Source organism: Phoxinus phoxinus (genome assembly GCF_949152265.1).
Source record: "Phoxinus phoxinus genome assembly, chromosome: 3".
NCBI classification, from domain to species: Eukaryota; Metazoa; Chordata; class Actinopteri; order Cypriniformes; family Leuciscidae; genus Phoxinus; species Phoxinus phoxinus.
This window is the reverse complement of record NC_136878.1, coordinates 22312019-22326307: the sequence shown is the minus strand read 5'-3', so window position 1 is coordinate 22326307 and position 14289 is coordinate 22312019. Positions and strand designations below refer to the sequence as shown.

At 37.8% G+C, this 14289-nt stretch overlaps 1 protein-coding gene across 1 annotated transcript in view; it reads right to left on the bottom strand.

Moving 5' to 3' along the window:
- ar (androgen receptor) overlaps positions 1–12228 on the bottom strand; it is a 94798-nt gene extending 82570 nt beyond the window's left edge. Inside the window, exon 1 of the mRNA XM_079608479.1 lies at positions 10137–12228. Within this exon, the coding sequence (XP_079464605.1) occupies positions 10137–11542 (1406 nt within the window). The 5' untranslated portion in view covers positions 11543–12228. The remainder of the gene's footprint in view (positions 1–10136) is intronic.
- Positions 12229–14289: the final 2061 nt, after the last annotated feature.

Below are 14289 nucleotides of genomic sequence, written 5' to 3'. Positions count from 1 at the left end.
ACTACTTTCTGTATACTGTATGTAAAAATGCTTTGCAACCATGCAAAATTGTGAAACGCGCTATAGAAATAAATTTGAATTGAATTAAACAATGCCTGATATTCAAAGTGTGGTTCAATTATTGAAAGGATAAAGGTCATACTTATAAAACTTACTGCATGATTATGAATTATATATTTTTTGCAGCTCAAAACAAATTTCCTGTAAACCTTTATCTATACTCTTTTATACTCAAGTAGAACTCAAATACAGTTCATTATATTGTATATTTAATCATTACAGGTCAACAGAGGATTCAACAAAAATAAATGACTGAAGTAGTACTTAAATATTTAACAAATTAAATAATTTTATTTGCAAATTGCTCATTGTTAAATTTGTGCTGTAGGCAAAAGTTGTGTTTGGAAATTCTGCCCTTACAGCACCTGTTAGCAAAAAAAAAACTAGATGCTTCAGTTCATTCCTCACATTTTTTTTAGTTTGCACAAAAACAAAGTCTCATCTTAAAAAATGACAGCATCAGATTTGAAATATATGGTGAGACTTGTGTCTTTAGCTGCAATGAGCTTATAGACGCTAAAGTTTTCCCTCTGAGAAATGTGCAAAATCTGCAACACAGATTCCCAAAAGTGTTGCAAGTTTGGTTGTTTAGCAAAAGTACAGCAAAACCGATCACAGCCCGTGAATGTAAGGTGAGGAGAGATTGACTTATCAAACATATACAAAAACCGTCCCCTTCACTGAACAATACGAACATACTGTAGCCTATATTTAGGCCTATGTTAGAATTGGGCGAAGGAACAAACAAATATCAATACACAGAATGTGATATTGCTCTTGTGTCATAGTCTTAGGTTAGAACTCAAACAGCGGCCTTGTTTACTTTAATGATATGACAACATACAAACAATCCCCACAGACAAACATAGCCTTCATACATCTAGGGTCATAAGATGAGTTGCCTCATTCATCCCTTACCGAGACTAGATGTTGTGCTGAGTGAGCATGGGCATGTCATTGGGGTTCTGAAGTGGGCATCCTCTTTCAAAAGTTTCATCCAGTTAGTATATATTATATACATGATGTGCGTGCGTGCATGTGTGTATAGATCATATTTGCTCAGAGAACGTCATTATGATAATCACAAGAAGTTTCAAACATGTTGTAGATGAAATTAAGAACCCAGCCAGTGTACTTTCTTAAAGATGAATATATTTCATCCTCCCCCAATTGCATTTGTGAAAGGTACTACTTTACAAATTAATTTATAGTGTACTAAGTTTGTGCTTGATGGAAGCATGAAATAAATACCTACAATTACAGTGTATTTTCGTACAGACAATTCAATGTATTTTAGTATAAATAAATGTATTTTAAATACAATTAAGCATATGGCAGTCATAGTCATTCAAGTCTTATTATAACTGGTAAAATCTGAATGCCAAAGAAAGAAAACATCGATATTGTTTATTTTCTTATAATGTACACTATGTACAATACAATGAACAATATCACTCAATATTACACAACGCCTATTATTAAATACTACAACACATTTGATGGAGGATGGTAATGCTGTAAATTAGTCCTACCTGTCCCAACATGACCTACTCTGCCTTCTCTTAAAATGTTTTATATAAATCAGATAAACTCTAAATATTGTTCCCAATGAAAGTATATTTAGGGTTAAAAAAAATAAGTCACTGGAAGGCAAGCCTGCAACCTTTAGCCAAAAAAGCGTAAAAGCTAATGCTGCGGCTTTGGCGGTACACTGGGAAGGAGACAAGAGGCAGTTTTTCAGAACGGATATCAATGGAGGAGAGGCTTCACTACACTGAATAACCAGCTATTGTGAAGAAATAGCTTATCATTTAATACAATACAGGAGGGAGTGCTCTTTGCTCGCTTTCTGTTTATAACTCTATATACTATTTGGGTAAAAGTTTTGTTTTCATGCTGTTCAGTACACTGCAAAGTTTCTGGATTTACAACTGTACTTAAAGGCGTGCCTGAATCCGAAAGTGCAATTATTGACAGTGATATAATCTTAGCAACAGAAGGACAAAACAATCTGTGTGTATCAAAATAGATGTGCCTTAAGTATTAGAGTGCAAATGCAAACTAATAGACTGCCACTTGTTCTACGTAATGTGTATGCGTTTCTTTGTCATTCATTTTATTACGATTTTTTCACTTTATCTTTCTTTAAACAATGTTTACTTATATTTGATGGCAAAATGCTGTTTAAATTTGTTATTTACTTATAATTATTATCATCATAATAACCTCATTTAATATGTGACACAAAACCACAAAACCAGTCACAAGGGTAATTTTTTTGAAATTGAGATTTATAAGCTAAATAAATAATCTTTCCATTGATGTATGGTTTGTTAGGATAGGACAATATTTGGCAGAGATACAACTATTTGAAAATCTGGAATCTGAGGGAGCAAACATCTCAAACATTGAGAAAATCACCATTAAAGTTGTCCATTTATGTTGGCGATTTTACTGCATCCACTCACAAAAATAATGTATATATATATATTATGGTAGGAAATTTGCTAAATATCTTCATGGAACATGATCTTTACTTAATATCCGAATGATTTTTGGCATAAAAGAAAAATCGACAATTTTGACGCATACAATGTGGCGTGATTACTGATGATGAGCGACACCTGCGCGACGCACCGGTCTCGTATCTCTCACGGAGGAGCGGAAGCATAAAAGGAGGAGCGACGACAGTGGAGACCGAGAGAGGAACAGGCCTGATTTTATGTTGTGTTTTGTTTCTGTTTTGTGTGGCCAGCAGTCGTCCGCGAGGGGCTGCTGGCTTATACTTTCATTTTGTATTTGTATTTTATGATTAAAATATTTAAATGTGCGCCGGTTCCTGCCTCCTTCTTCCCATAACAACGAACCTCGCTACAGGTACATAAATTGGTACAGAGAACAGTAAAATTTTACTGGTATTGGTACCGACTACGGTACTAGAATTTTGGTACCATGACAAACCTACTTGGAAGCTGTAATGGACTTTGTTCATGTTAACACATTTGCCTGCAGAGCATACATAGACAATCCTTGCAAAACAATAATTGCATTCAATGGCTAATAATCAAGGGAAGATGGTCTCAATCATATTGGTAAGTTGTCTAATATAACAGAGACGATTCTGAATCTGATCAAGCTATCACTACAACCTCTAACACAAAGCAGCAACAGAAAGACAGTGGTTAAGTTTAGAACAAGGCATCTGATGTCAGATGCACAAATGCTAATATTTGCACTAAGCTAAAGGTGTATATACCCTTTTTTTATGTCAGAATCATCTGAACAACCAAGACAAAAGCAAATTGCAGCCTTTCATATGGATCATCACCTACTTGACTAGGGGTTGCTGCCAAGAGTTTCACCATTTAATCCATTATTTGCCTGTAATGAGACTGTGAGGCGGGGCTAATTTGCATATTTATGGATCCGTGTGCTAAATGAAGCAAGGGTGTAGAGTTACATTTAAGCACTTTTAAGGCATGGAGACATTTTTTTTTTTCACAGGGAAATTTTTTTTTAATTATGTAATTTTGGTTATCAAATTAGTTTTAAGAGATAATTACAGGGGACTTTCCAGGTTTAAACAGGGCTTTAGGAGCATATGTCGCCCACATTTGTCAAAGTACCTCAACAATACAATGCCGTTCTAATTGCCAGGGACTGCTGACATCAATGGACATCATTGTTTCTCTTTTTCAATCTATCTGTATGTTCGTTAAATTGTGATCGAAGATAAAATGACAGTTCAACAACAGGAAACATCTTTAATAACAATTTGGTTTCTTATATAGACTACATCTTAATTTGTGTTTTAATTCGAAACGTCAAACCTACAAAACATTTTGTATGGTAATGAATACAAATGTTCAACACATACCAATAGCTCTTATAAAAGCTTATATCACAACTTCATATTGTGGTGTTCATGTTACAATACAATTGCTTAAAGTCAACAGGAAATGGCATTAACAGCCCATTTTATTCCCATATTGTGATTTCCAGGATAATAAATTAGAAAAAAATTGACTGGATAAAAATTGTTTCTACATGATTTTTCATAGGAAGTACAAGTTATGTTTTTATGAAAGATTACGAAAAAGTTTTATGTTATATCTGATAACATGTTGATTACAACAAGACCCAGAACATGTTAGCGTAAATAAACAGGGCCAGTACGTACGCAAACTTTGTATGCTACTTTTCACCTTTGCATAGCCTTCCAAAGGATCTCAATGTAAGAGCTGTGACAGCAAATCAACAATATTGAGAGGAATTGCTATTAAAAACGAGCATCATCCCTGACTGTGTGATACAGTATGGCAATGAGAACCTTCATCATTGACGTCATTTTACAGTATAGAAAAAAAGAAAAGTGCTTTTAAAAATGGAAAGGGCAAGTTTAAGCAGAGAAAAGAGTATAACACATTTTGATCAAAGGATGGGAGTAGCGCTTGATATTAAAAACTTCAAAGAAGGTCATAACATAAGCATATGGTTTCATGTGACAAGGTTGCTGTGTCGTGTGTTTCCAGAGAGCCTGTGCTGTTGATGGCAGTGACGGCTGGTAGGCTACTACTTTGCTCAGAATTGTTTTATAATATATACAAAATGGCAATATTCCAGAGACAAGTTTATAAACCTACACATTACAACAGAACACAACTCACTGCTTCTCTATACATATCCAATTGCCGAGTGCACCGTGTTTGTCTATATTATAATATCATTGTAGTCAGTCATTTACTGTACATCACTGTTTCAATAACTTGCAGTTTTAGGGCCAAATCATCAGAAACTGGATTTCCAGATCGAACAAAAACAGAGGATTGAAAGCCTAATCTCTAGTGAACATGCAGATGATTTTTCTGCAGCAAATAGTCCACATTATGCTCCGTACTTTACTGACTCCCACTGAAGCATGGCATACAGGAGGCACCCAAAACAAAATTATTAAAATTTTGTCATTATTTAATCATCATTTTGTCATTACATAGTCATCAATTGTGTCAAATGTACCATTGTTTTATCAGAATGAAAATGTAAATGAGATTTCAGTCTTCAGTGGAGAGGAAGATCAGATTTACTTTTTATAATAATAATAATAACTAATTCGTTACATTTATATAGCGCTTTACATAATAGGGGGGGAATCTCCTCAACCACAACCAATGTGCAGAATCCACCTGGATAATGCAACGGCAGCCATATTGCTCCATAACACCCACCACACACCAGCTATTTCTCACACAAAGCTTTTTTTTTTATTATTGTTTGACACTGTCATGTCAGTGTGAACTATCATTGCATAGGAAAGAGCTTTATAAAGATTGTTTTACAAATTCTCCTTTTGGTTTCCAAACAAATAAACATAGGGTTTTGAAACGCCATGAGGGTGAATAAATAACGGTGACAAGCATGTTTTTTTTATTTTTTTTATTTTTCTGTCATCATTTACTCACCCTCATATTGTTCCAAACCTGTATAACTTCCTTTCTTCTGTGGATGAGAAAATAATGTTGAAGTCTAGAAAACACTGGACCCCACTGATTTTCATTGTATCGACAAATCAAAAACATGTTTTAATATACACTTTGTGTTCCACAGAAGAAAGAAAGTCATAGAGGTTTAAAAGGACATGACAGAATTTTCATTGTTGGGTGAACTATCCCATTAAACAATTATTTGTTCTGAGCACTGCCCGTGTCTTGTATGCCTATAGCACTGTAGTTCCGCACATAAGACACACTTTAAATATGACTGTTAGAACTACACTTAAAATAGTAATTTTCAGTGCAAATAAGCAACGTGATCTCATAAGAATTATTATGTATTTGTGCATGGTTCTACTACATATATTTACTTAATTTGCATACACCCTGAAACATGCAATATTGACATGTTGGCAGCATGCCAGGATCTAAAGTTATTTACACATGAACAACTTACAACGTACAAATGTGTACAAATTCATATTCAAGAATAGTGAAATCATGGCACGAATTATTTGATTCTATTTTATTCAATTGTCATGTCAATGACATTATGTTTTCAATCGCATTTATTAAACAGATTACTAATTTACTTACCGGTAATATGAAATAAGATTTCGTTCTGTTACTTCTGTTGCCAACTAATTTCGAAGGATTACATATATGTTAAACAAGACTACACTTTCAAACCTAATAAATAACATTTCTGTAATATTTTAACTATTACTTATGTAATATTTATTTAGTTTGCCGTGGGATACAAAAGGCATTTTCTCAGCCTGTATATGCTGTGATCGACAATAGAACCATAAAATACATTAAAAACGCAATATAGAATCACAAGTTACAGTAATCAATTTTATTCGTGCGCTGTAATCCAAATCTTCAGATTCTGAGGAACAGACCCAAATACCAGCCTTTATTCAGCGATCTTCATCTCCATTCTCAGCAGTGACCGCAAACGTCAAGTCCTGGACTCGTTATGAATTCAGAAATTGTCACCTCAATAAGTTTTACGATATGATATTAACGTTTGTTTCCTCCCGGGTGCACACTGTGTGATTTATAATAGTCCTTTACGATTGTTCCTTGTCAGACTGTACGAACATGATCATCGCTGTTGTCATTAATGTCAGACTGCACACAATAAAACTCGTACAAAGTTTTACATCATCAATCAATGACACGTTCGGTAGTGAGCTGCATTACACGCGGGATTGAAATGGTGGCTACAAAGAAATCTTTAATTATGTTACCAAAACTTTAATTTTGGTCATGGTGTCTTGAAAAATAAAGACAATTTGACTGTCGTCGTAGGAGATGTCACACTGCAGGACTGCGAGTCAAATCTTCTGACACAGTCAAATTTTATCGCAACAGTCATTAATCGGCTGTCGGTGAATATGTCAAACTAAATGCGGCTTGTGTTCTCACTGTACGATTTTGGCCACGATTTTGCCGTCTGAGACAAATTTTGTAAATCTTAAAAGATTTCTCTAATATAGGCTAAATTTTGTATTCTTTAGTCGTTAGTTCGACACGTTCACCTACAGCCGATTATTTAATGACCGTTGCGATCTAATTTTACCTCCTGCAGTGTGACTACTCCTACAACGACCATTAAATTGTCTTTGTTTTTCGAGACAAGTCATGACCAAAATTAGCATTAGAGATTTGTAATTCAGTTTACGGACACAGAACGTGTCATTGATTAATTATGTAAAACTCCGGATGAGTTTTCTTGTGTGCGTCCATTTTAAGTCTGACATCAATGACAACTCAGATCATGTTCGTACAGTCTGACACGAAACACGAATGGCTTTAGTCACAGATTGCGACACGCCGTGTTTCGGTAGATGTGCGTTTGAATAAGAAATGTGTCCCTTCACAGAGTGGATCGGAATATGATTTTCAGCAATTAATAACTTAAATTGTGCTCTATACCTCATACAAAAATATATACCGCTGTCATTTGGACTATTTTTGGTACCGCTAAATAAATTATTGTGATTGCATTTTTCTGTCTCATTTTTCTTTATAGCTACATATTTTAAAGAAATGGTTACAGGTAGCACAAAATATATTTTTCTTTATTCTATATTGTTACTCAAATTTAAATAATATAAAATATATAAATAAAAGGTTTCTATAAAACGGTAAAAGTGCAACTACATAAATATAAAGATTTGTATAAATTTTATTTTTCATTATCATGTAAATACGTAATAATTTTTACATTTTAAATGTTGTCAATACGTCCAAATTGAACATTTCAGCATCTATCCAAACACGTTTTGTACTAAGTGTTACGTACTAATAAACAATGTGACCATGCTGAAATAAGAACACTGACACAACTCTACAGTTCTCAAAACTCGAATGCAATGGGGTTACAGTGAAGTCTTTTAGGGTTCTTAGTACAAGCCCCATGTGATGTTCCACTAGAATGGTTTGTAAAGAACCTTTGCCTTATTTGGAATGATGTTTAACTAAATTTGACCACGATGTACTTCAGATTATGACATAACAGAGACATGCGTACACAAAAACTCTTTTCACAGTCTCTCCCTTTTTTTCTATGTTTCTTCAGACAGACACACAAATCAAATATGTACATCTAACTCAAACGCTTAAAGGTTGGATGACCACTGAAGATAGCTGTCTTTTTATGCACCATCCATTCATCAAACTCACTGCTTATTAAAACGATCAATGTTTAGTAAGGAAAAATCAACTTAAAATACAGTGGTGGGTCAAGCAGACTACCACTACCATCACAAACTATTAATACTGTACACATGAGTGCGAACAATTCCTACTCAAATAAATACAATTTACCCCTCAAACTTTATTGTGTTATTAACAGACCACTTTTTCCGCCTGAATGTGGCTTCATGTTCTAAGACTCATGTTCAGAAGATTTATTATGTGTGATATCAGGTCAAGACGAGTGTAAAGTCTCTCACACTTTCACTCATTATTTGGGTCTGTGTGTGCCAGTTTCATGTACTGGCTGGTGTCTGAAACTATATATTTTTTCCAAAAAGATCAAGTGGCGTTCCCTCCAATTCAAACCCCAAAGATTCAAAGGTTAAACACACAACTAAGCTCAAATTCCTTTCAGAAAAAAAAAAAAAAAAAAAACAGACTGTAAACACTAAAACAGCCTCGGACAAAAATGCCTCGGATTGAACCACCAAACTCTCGCTCAGATTCTTTAGACAAATACAGAGATAGATACTGTTTCTAATTTTCTCAGTACTCAGAGTTTAAAATAGTTTCATTTCAGTCTCCCGCATATTTTCTTATCATCGTCCTGCTTTTGTTCCAGTCGGCACAGGTCTGACTGAAACCAGAGTTTTTAAGAACAGCTAAACTCTCAACTGTCAGCCTTCAGTCAAGTCAAATTAGATTAATTTATACTTATAGAGCATGTTGTAAAACCACAAATGTTGACAATTTGAGATATAAAAACAACAACTTATTAAGTACGGTAAAAAGTAAAAAATGCCTAACCTGTCAGAGGAGCTTAAGCAATGCAATGTAGGTAAAGCCTGTCAATTTAAAAGCATGACCCGACAGTTGGACCAGTGTGTCTGTGTGTGAATCAAAATATGCTGTTTCCATGTATAGTCTGTGAGTGATTAAATGTGTGAATGACTGAGAAATAGAATTAGAATACAACGAAGTTCAACGATAGGAGTTCTGAGGCATTTGGACACAACCGTGTGGGGTTGCCTTGATGGCAGTATCCCTGGAACCCAGCAACCCTGAGGGAGGAGGCTGGCCTCTGTGTTAAAGACTCGGATACTGTATTAATGTGTACAGCTGTCTCTGTGTACTGGTTTATTGGCTGCAGACATAAAGAGAGGAACTTTAAGCAAATTAACACTTCCTCCCGGAATTATAAATGTAATTTCATGCTAATGGTCCTGAGGCTAACTGATCCTGATCCATTAATAGCAATCTTAAAGAGAACATACAGAACTGAAACGTCACAAGAAACCAGGGGTCCGTCCGTGTGAACGTACTACACGGGGTGAAGAAATAAAAAAAATATATAAAAAAATCTCTAAAGTATTGCACTACATATCTTACTATTTGAATTAACATATTTAAACTAATATTATTATCAGCCTAATATAATATAATATTGTATTAATATTTAATTAAAGTTATTAAATGTTATCAAAAAAAATCTAGCTTTTCATACTGTGGTCCCTGGGTGGCTGAGAATCTGGATGGGGGGTCCCTTGGTCTAGGTTGAACATCCCTAAACAACTTAATTAGGCCTATAGGCCCTCCAAATATTTTTTTCAAAATGCCCATATCACGTGCATTTCTTGATAGTTTCGGTTGTGTTCATTTATCAACTTCAAATACATAAATAATTTCTACAAGTCGGACTAACTCTTCTATAGCATACGGTCGCATTGTGGGGTAACGTAGGCTACAACGACGCACGTGTTATTTTAATTTAGCCTATTGTTCAAACGCCATTCATTGACAATGTGCTATTTATTAACTTTATCAACAAAGTTTATTGGTTGTAGCAAAAGAAAAAGGGAATTCAGTGCCCCTTCTTACCTGCCATCTGTTAACGATGTTACATCCAGCCAATCGCCCACCTCGTTTTTTACGCAGGGCACGTTAGGGTACGGGGGACGGGCCAACATCCCGACCGGGTGCCACTGTTCGGGCGGAGGTCGCTCCCGCGGAACCAGAGACCCGCTTTGGCCGTACTCGTATGGGTTACAAATAAACGGCGTTTCATGGCCAGTAGCGTAAGTGGTCCTCTGTTTTGGAGGCCCGTACTGGCCGTTAGAGTCATCAGCGTACCTATGCGGGTATGCCCAGGTGTCATTCAGTTCACGGGGCATCATCTCTGCCTTAATTTTGACGTTATAGTGATTCACGTAATTCTCCCCGTGCCCCGCAAACTCCCCGGACATCGCCGAGGGCTTCGCGAAGCTTTGGCTCGGTCCGTTTTCGAACTCCGGGTGGACGAAATGGGCCATGCTCGCGGGCAACAGTTGTTCGAACTGGCACGAAGCTGCGTGCGTCGCGTCCATATCCGATGCTGTCGTCGCTGCCGTACCTTCTGAACTCAGTTGGGCAATGTCCCTGGACATGCTGGCGAACTCATGCACCTCATGCAGACCCGGTGTTAAGTGTGATCGAGACGCGTTGCTGTACTGCAAGGTTGTCACCTCACCTGCTAGCTGCACCAGGTCGCCACTTTTAAACATCCCGAGCACTTTGTCCCTGCCTCGCAGCTCTAAGCCTATGTCTCTCTGTCCCGTCGCGAGAGCGTACTCTCTGCCTTTCGCTCCAGCCTCATGTTCGCTCACTGAGCAGTCGAGCAAAGGTAAATACATTTCATCACTACTACTTTCAGTGGTCAGGGGCGGTGGTGGCGGTGCATGGTGCGGTCCCACCTCGCCTAGTTCACTGGACTCCATAGCTAAGCCCAAAGACACAGACACGGCTTTGCACAGCTCTCGCGCTGTCTCCGAAATGGTGCTGCATGCGCGACTACTACTCGCCACACTTGCGTCACGGCCCGAGCCCAACTCGCGCTTGTGAACTTCAGCTGCACCGTAGCCCTTCTGTCCGTTCTCAGCGCCCCGAAGGAAACCTGCGCGACTGCCGCTGCTTTCGGTGGCGTCTGCGCGGCCCGAGCCGCTAGATGACAGAGATGAGTCGCTTTTGCTTCCTGTTGAACTCTTGAGAAAATGAATACGGCTTGCCGCTGCCTGTATCACCGAACTCGTACTCTCGCACTCTTTTTCGGGGCAGCATATTATTCCTCTGCGGGGGGAAAGCTTGCTTAAACGCATTTCCCTCGACGCGGTCTCCTGCAGGAAGCCGCACTTCTTGTAGCTAGAAATGTCCGAACTCTCGGTGTTACTCGCTCTCTTGACGCGCACGTTTTGAAAAACGCTTTGGTAAGATCCGTGAAAAACTGCGTCTGGGGACTCGCAAGCCTCCATCAACCCGAACGGAACCTCAATAGTCTAGAAACAGAATACAACACACAAACCGTGAGGGTTTATAGGTGACTCACCGCAACAAGTTCATCGACGGAATACTTGGAAAAAGTTACAGTCAGACTGACAAGAAGGAGCTGCGCAGGGCGAGAGCGTGTAAGCAAAAATAATCAAACGAACGCTCGTGTAATCGCTGAGGACACGCATAGGCGGCACTTAAACGTCAACGAGAAAAGTTTTCCGAAAATGCACACGAACAACCGTTTGGGGCATCCGATCACCAGAGCATCAAGTCAGACACGTCTTATCCATACATGAGCGGATGAGAAAGTGAACCAGTCCGCGGGGCCCGGGGGTGGGAATTTCTCTCCGCTGCTCGAGTAGTTTTCCGTCTACCTTGAGAACAAGCGATAAGATTTTGGGCTGTCTGTTTTCAATCATCAATCCGAGCCGAACCGGCTGTTGCTACAGTAGCCTGGGCGCATCATAACAGCCTACACTTTCCTCTTTTAAGTAATTACAGCCCTTTTTTCTCGTGTCAGACCTCTCCAGGGCACATTCGCAGGTAATCTTGCTGTGTCACGGTGTTTTGTCGGGGTAAGCAGTAATTTTACGGAGAGTTTGCTCGGAAAGTCCTTGAGCGCTTTAACTGTCAGGACTAAATAGGCTAATACAGTCACAGGAACGGCGCCAGTATTACGGCCATAGCCTAAATAAGTGCTCACTGCAAATAAGATCAGGGGATTACAACTAACTTTAAAAGTATTAAAATATAACACTGATGATGTACAGCCTATAAATATCATAGGTTTAAAATAGGCGAAAAATGGGCTACAATAAAATCAATGAGCTCCACATTGCTCTATGAGAAACTGCACATGTGCGCACTTTATAGGGGGTCTGGGCCTTATTCTGTGGAAATGCTTCTCATGGCATTTATTACTGAGCACACACTAAATCCACAATGGGACTGTTAAGTCCACAAAATAAGCCACTTGAAGAGCAAAATAGATTGTTGCTTATTTTTTTAGAGATGGCAATATTTAACCTTGCTGCAGTAAATGTTCCTGTCTGGACATTAATGTCAATTACATGAAATATGAAATCACATTAAATTTATTTTATGTGTACAATTTAACGGAGAGTTTTATTAAAGTAGGCTACAGAATTTAATTAATTAGGAAAATTTCAAACATTTCAAATGTCATCAGAGAGAGGATGTACATTTTTCAATTGAGATGGGAATTTGAAATATGGGAAATGGGACTGACTCGAGAGATAAAATGAGAAAGTCAGAATGTGTTGGATAAATTAAATTTGTATAGCCTATAAATCCATGAAATCATGGATCTTTTTGCTTTGACTGTTGTTCCTTTGATAAAGGCAAGGCGTCACTCTAACATTTTCATTCAGAAGATGAGAAAACAACATGACAAGAATTATATCTTACTGAGGGGTAATGCAACTGTGGGGTCCTGAGGTGGCTTCTCATTCACATCCAGCCATGAGGACCGGTTTAATCAAAAGACCATTGTACTACAAGTAATATTATTATTATCCTAGAACTTATTTGACTGCAAAGGCGAGGACATTTCTTAATAACCCTTTTATTCACTGTAACTTCCTGTGACCTTAATTATTTTCTTTGCCAGAAGGTTCAGGGGATGTTAATGGTCCTCAGTGAAATAAGGCTATTCATTATTAATTCCTGTTGTCAACTGTCTCAAAACTGATCACATTGCAACAAAGGTCTCAGTCATGTCAAATGTTGTCACACAAAATTATTTTCTTGCATAAACGATGCCCTATAAGCAAGAGTTAAGAGAAGCCTTCACATAAGCGACGAGCTTGCCACGTATGCAGTGCAGGGAAAGGATATTGCATTTGCAGCCCTGAATTGTCATGAACGCTGTTTGATTTGGATGTGGAATGCTGCAGTGAAGTGTTTGAGGTTATTGAGAATGAGTGGCTTATTCAGAATGAATTGGTTAGAATCTGTGGGAGGAGCTGAGACTAAGGGATGGAAGTTGAGAGGGCTGTTGTTCGGTTTGGTTTTGGCCGGAGATTGGCTTAGTTGAAGAGAAATTGCTCAGTTGTGTTGTTTATCAGTTGAGTCTGAGCTGTTTTTTGTTTATCATGTCTCATCATCACATTTTTTGTTTATCATTAGGAATGAGCATTCTACCAATCCCTTGCTTCCTTTTGCTCTATCCCATCCGCTCGAGTGTGTGTCCGCATGTGTGTTTAGCACCTGTTGCTTAGTAACTGAAATTCCACATATACTCTGAGCATTACGGCAAAGTGCATACCATTTATTCTGTTTAGAAAGAAATCTTCTATTTATCTGAAATAGTTTTGAAGGTTATGGAGACCTGCTAATATTATATTAAAAGAGTATTCCAAATTAGGCCCCTACAAGTTAAACAGCACATGTGTCAGGTGTTGATTACTACAAAAATCAATTTCTACTGGTCCCTCATGTTTTTTGTTTTGTTTTTAATAAAAATTCTTGGTTACAGTGAGGCACCAGAAGCTAAATGGACTGTAACAAAGTCAGTTGTTGTGGGAAGAAGGAGGCGGGAACCGGTGAACGCTCACAAACATTTTAATAATAAAACAAACACAAAACGGAAGTAAAGGCGGAAGCCCCTCACTGACGACCAGTGTTGGGGGTAACTCATTACAAGTAACTTGAGTTACAAAATCTGACTTTTTTTCAAGTATATAGTAAAGTAACACATTACTTTAAA